This window comes from Brassica oleracea, chromosome C2, assembly GCF_000695525.1.
Source record: "Brassica oleracea var. oleracea cultivar TO1000 chromosome C2, BOL, whole genome shotgun sequence".
Lineage (NCBI taxonomy): Eukaryota > Viridiplantae > Streptophyta > Magnoliopsida > Brassicales > Brassicaceae > Brassica > Brassica oleracea.
Genome location: NC_027749.1, coordinates 48,777,307 through 48,779,283, shown reverse-complemented (window position 1 = coordinate 48,779,283; position 1,977 = coordinate 48,777,307). Strand labels below are relative to the sequence as shown.

The 1,977-nt window shown below is 44.6% G+C and overlaps 1 protein-coding gene across 1 annotated transcript; it reads right to left on the bottom strand.

Moving 5' to 3' along the window:
• Positions 1–40: 40 nt before the first annotated feature.
• On the bottom strand, positions 41–882 carry LOC106324482. The gene is made up of 2 exons (XM_013762445.1): positions 173–882; positions 41–83 (listed from the first exon to the last, which is right to left on the bottom strand). The coding sequence occupies exons 1-2, from the start codon at positions 880–882 to the stop codon at positions 41–43; spliced, it is 753 nt and encodes a 250-aa protein (XP_013617899.1).
• Positions 883–1,977: the final 1,095 nt, after the last annotated feature.

Sequence of the window (1,977 nt, the reverse complement as noted above, 5' to 3'; positions counted from 1 at the left end):
TTTGAGTTCTATCTTTGGGGCTCTTAGTTCGCTCCAGGGGTTAAGGTGGTCTGTAGTAGTTTTTGGTGTTGGTGATTCTTCCTCTTCAAGGCTCATAGAAGCTACTTCGTGTTTTGTTTGGAAACCGGAATCAAGCATCTTGACAAATTCGGCAGTGTGTTTATTTAAATACCCGTGCTCACTCTCAGCTAGAGTAAGAGCAATCTCTAGGGGGTCATCTCTCAGCAGCTCTTTAGTTACTTCATCATCTTCATCATCATCTTCTGAGGCATGACCGATGGAGAACGTGTGTCCATCCAATGTGGGTCTTTTCAGCATCTTATTCACCTCGAAATTCATGATTATGTCTCCCAGATGGAGATCTATCTTCCCTTTCTTCACATCGATGATAGCTCCTGCTGTGACCAGAAATGGACGTCCCAGAATGAGAGGGTCCTTTGGCTCCTGATCGAGCTCCAGCACTACAAATTCTGCAGGAATTTTATGGTTTCCGATCACCACAACGATGTCTAAAATAACTCCGACGGGATGTCTCACTGAGCGATCTGCGAAGCCTAGTTGGATTTTCGTTGACCTGAAGTTTGTGAGACCAAGCCTCTGTGCCACAGTGTATGGCATCAGATTCACACTAGATCCCAAGTCGCAGAGAGATTTCTCGAATACAGCTCCTTCGATCTCACATGATAACACAAAACTGCCAGGATCTTCCATCTTCTCTGGTGCTCTGTTTTGAAGTAGTGTGCTACATCTTTTGGAGATAGACATAACATTCTCCTTAGGTGAGGCTTTGTTAGTCACCAAGCTCTTGACATATCTCTTCAGAGCAGGCATCATTTCAACAGCATCTTCAAACGAGAGCTTCACATTCAACTCGCTCACCATCTCTTTGCACTTAGCTGCCTCCAAATCTCTGCGAGATTTCCTCTATTTCACTGGGTAGGGCAGCTTAGGGGTGTATACTCGAACCATGGGCGGTATGTTTTCAGCAGCTTCCGCCTCTTCAACTTGTACCTCAGTGGGTTCTTCACTCTGTGCAGTTTTTTCGTCAGCTGGCATGCTTCTCTTTTCTTTAGAAACCAGCTCCTTCCGACTCCTTAGAGTGATAGCGTTCACAAACTCATTCCTTGGGTTGTGTTCACCTCTTCCAGGAAGAACTCCAGTAAGTCTTTGGACAGCTTCAGCAGTTTGGGCGACTTGAGTCTCTAACTTCTTGACATGTGCTGAAAGAGACTCCCATTTGTTGTTCATGTCTTCGAACATGGTATCAACCTTCACATTGATGTTATCAACCTTTGTGTTTATTTCAGAAGCTGTCTTTTGCTAGTTGAGCATCAATTGTTGGAGCATTGACTCAAGCTTAGACTCTTTAGCAGCTGGAATAGAGCTTTCACCGATTTGAAACTGTGTTGGAATCTTTGGTTGAAAAGAATTGAAAGGTTGCTTCTGCTGAAATCCTCCTTGGTTGTAATTAGAGTTCTGATATCGGTTTTGTCCCAAGCTCTGCCCAAAAGGTCGGTTCTGCCCGTAGTTTTGGTTTTGATATCCTTGCTGTCCTTGGTTTGGTCTGTAGGCTTGTGGTTGAAACTGTTGTCCTTGTCCTCCTGACTGATGTGGATAGTTTTGATTGAGTCCCTTGTTCTGCACATAGTTCTGTCCACCAACGTAGTTCACTGCAGCTTGCTGTTCAAGGTTTTCTCCGTCCACATAGTTGACTACAGCCTGCTGTTCCTGTGGTTCTTGACTGGGGAAGAAAAACGCTCCTTCTCCATATTCCTCGATGGAACTGACAACCCTTTGATCCCTTTGCATAAGCATATCGATCTTTGCGCTCATCTCTTCCAGCTTCTTGATTTCTGAATTGCCGCCTTTTCGCGATCTATCATATTCTTCATTTTGGTTGCTGGAGCTTGTGGCAAGATTTTCTATCAATGTGTAAGCTTCCTCGTGGGTTCTTGTCATAAAGTCTCCATTGCTGGC

Coding starts and splice junctions, on each gene's coding strand:
- LOC106324482 (XM_013762445.1), bottom strand. CDS start 882: ATGGTGAGCGAGTTGAATGTGAAGCTCTCGTTTGAAGATGCTGTTGAA. Junction 84..172: donor CTAGCTGAGAGTGAGCACGG/GTATTTAAATAA, acceptor TGAGCCTTGAAG/AGGAAGAATCACCAACACCA.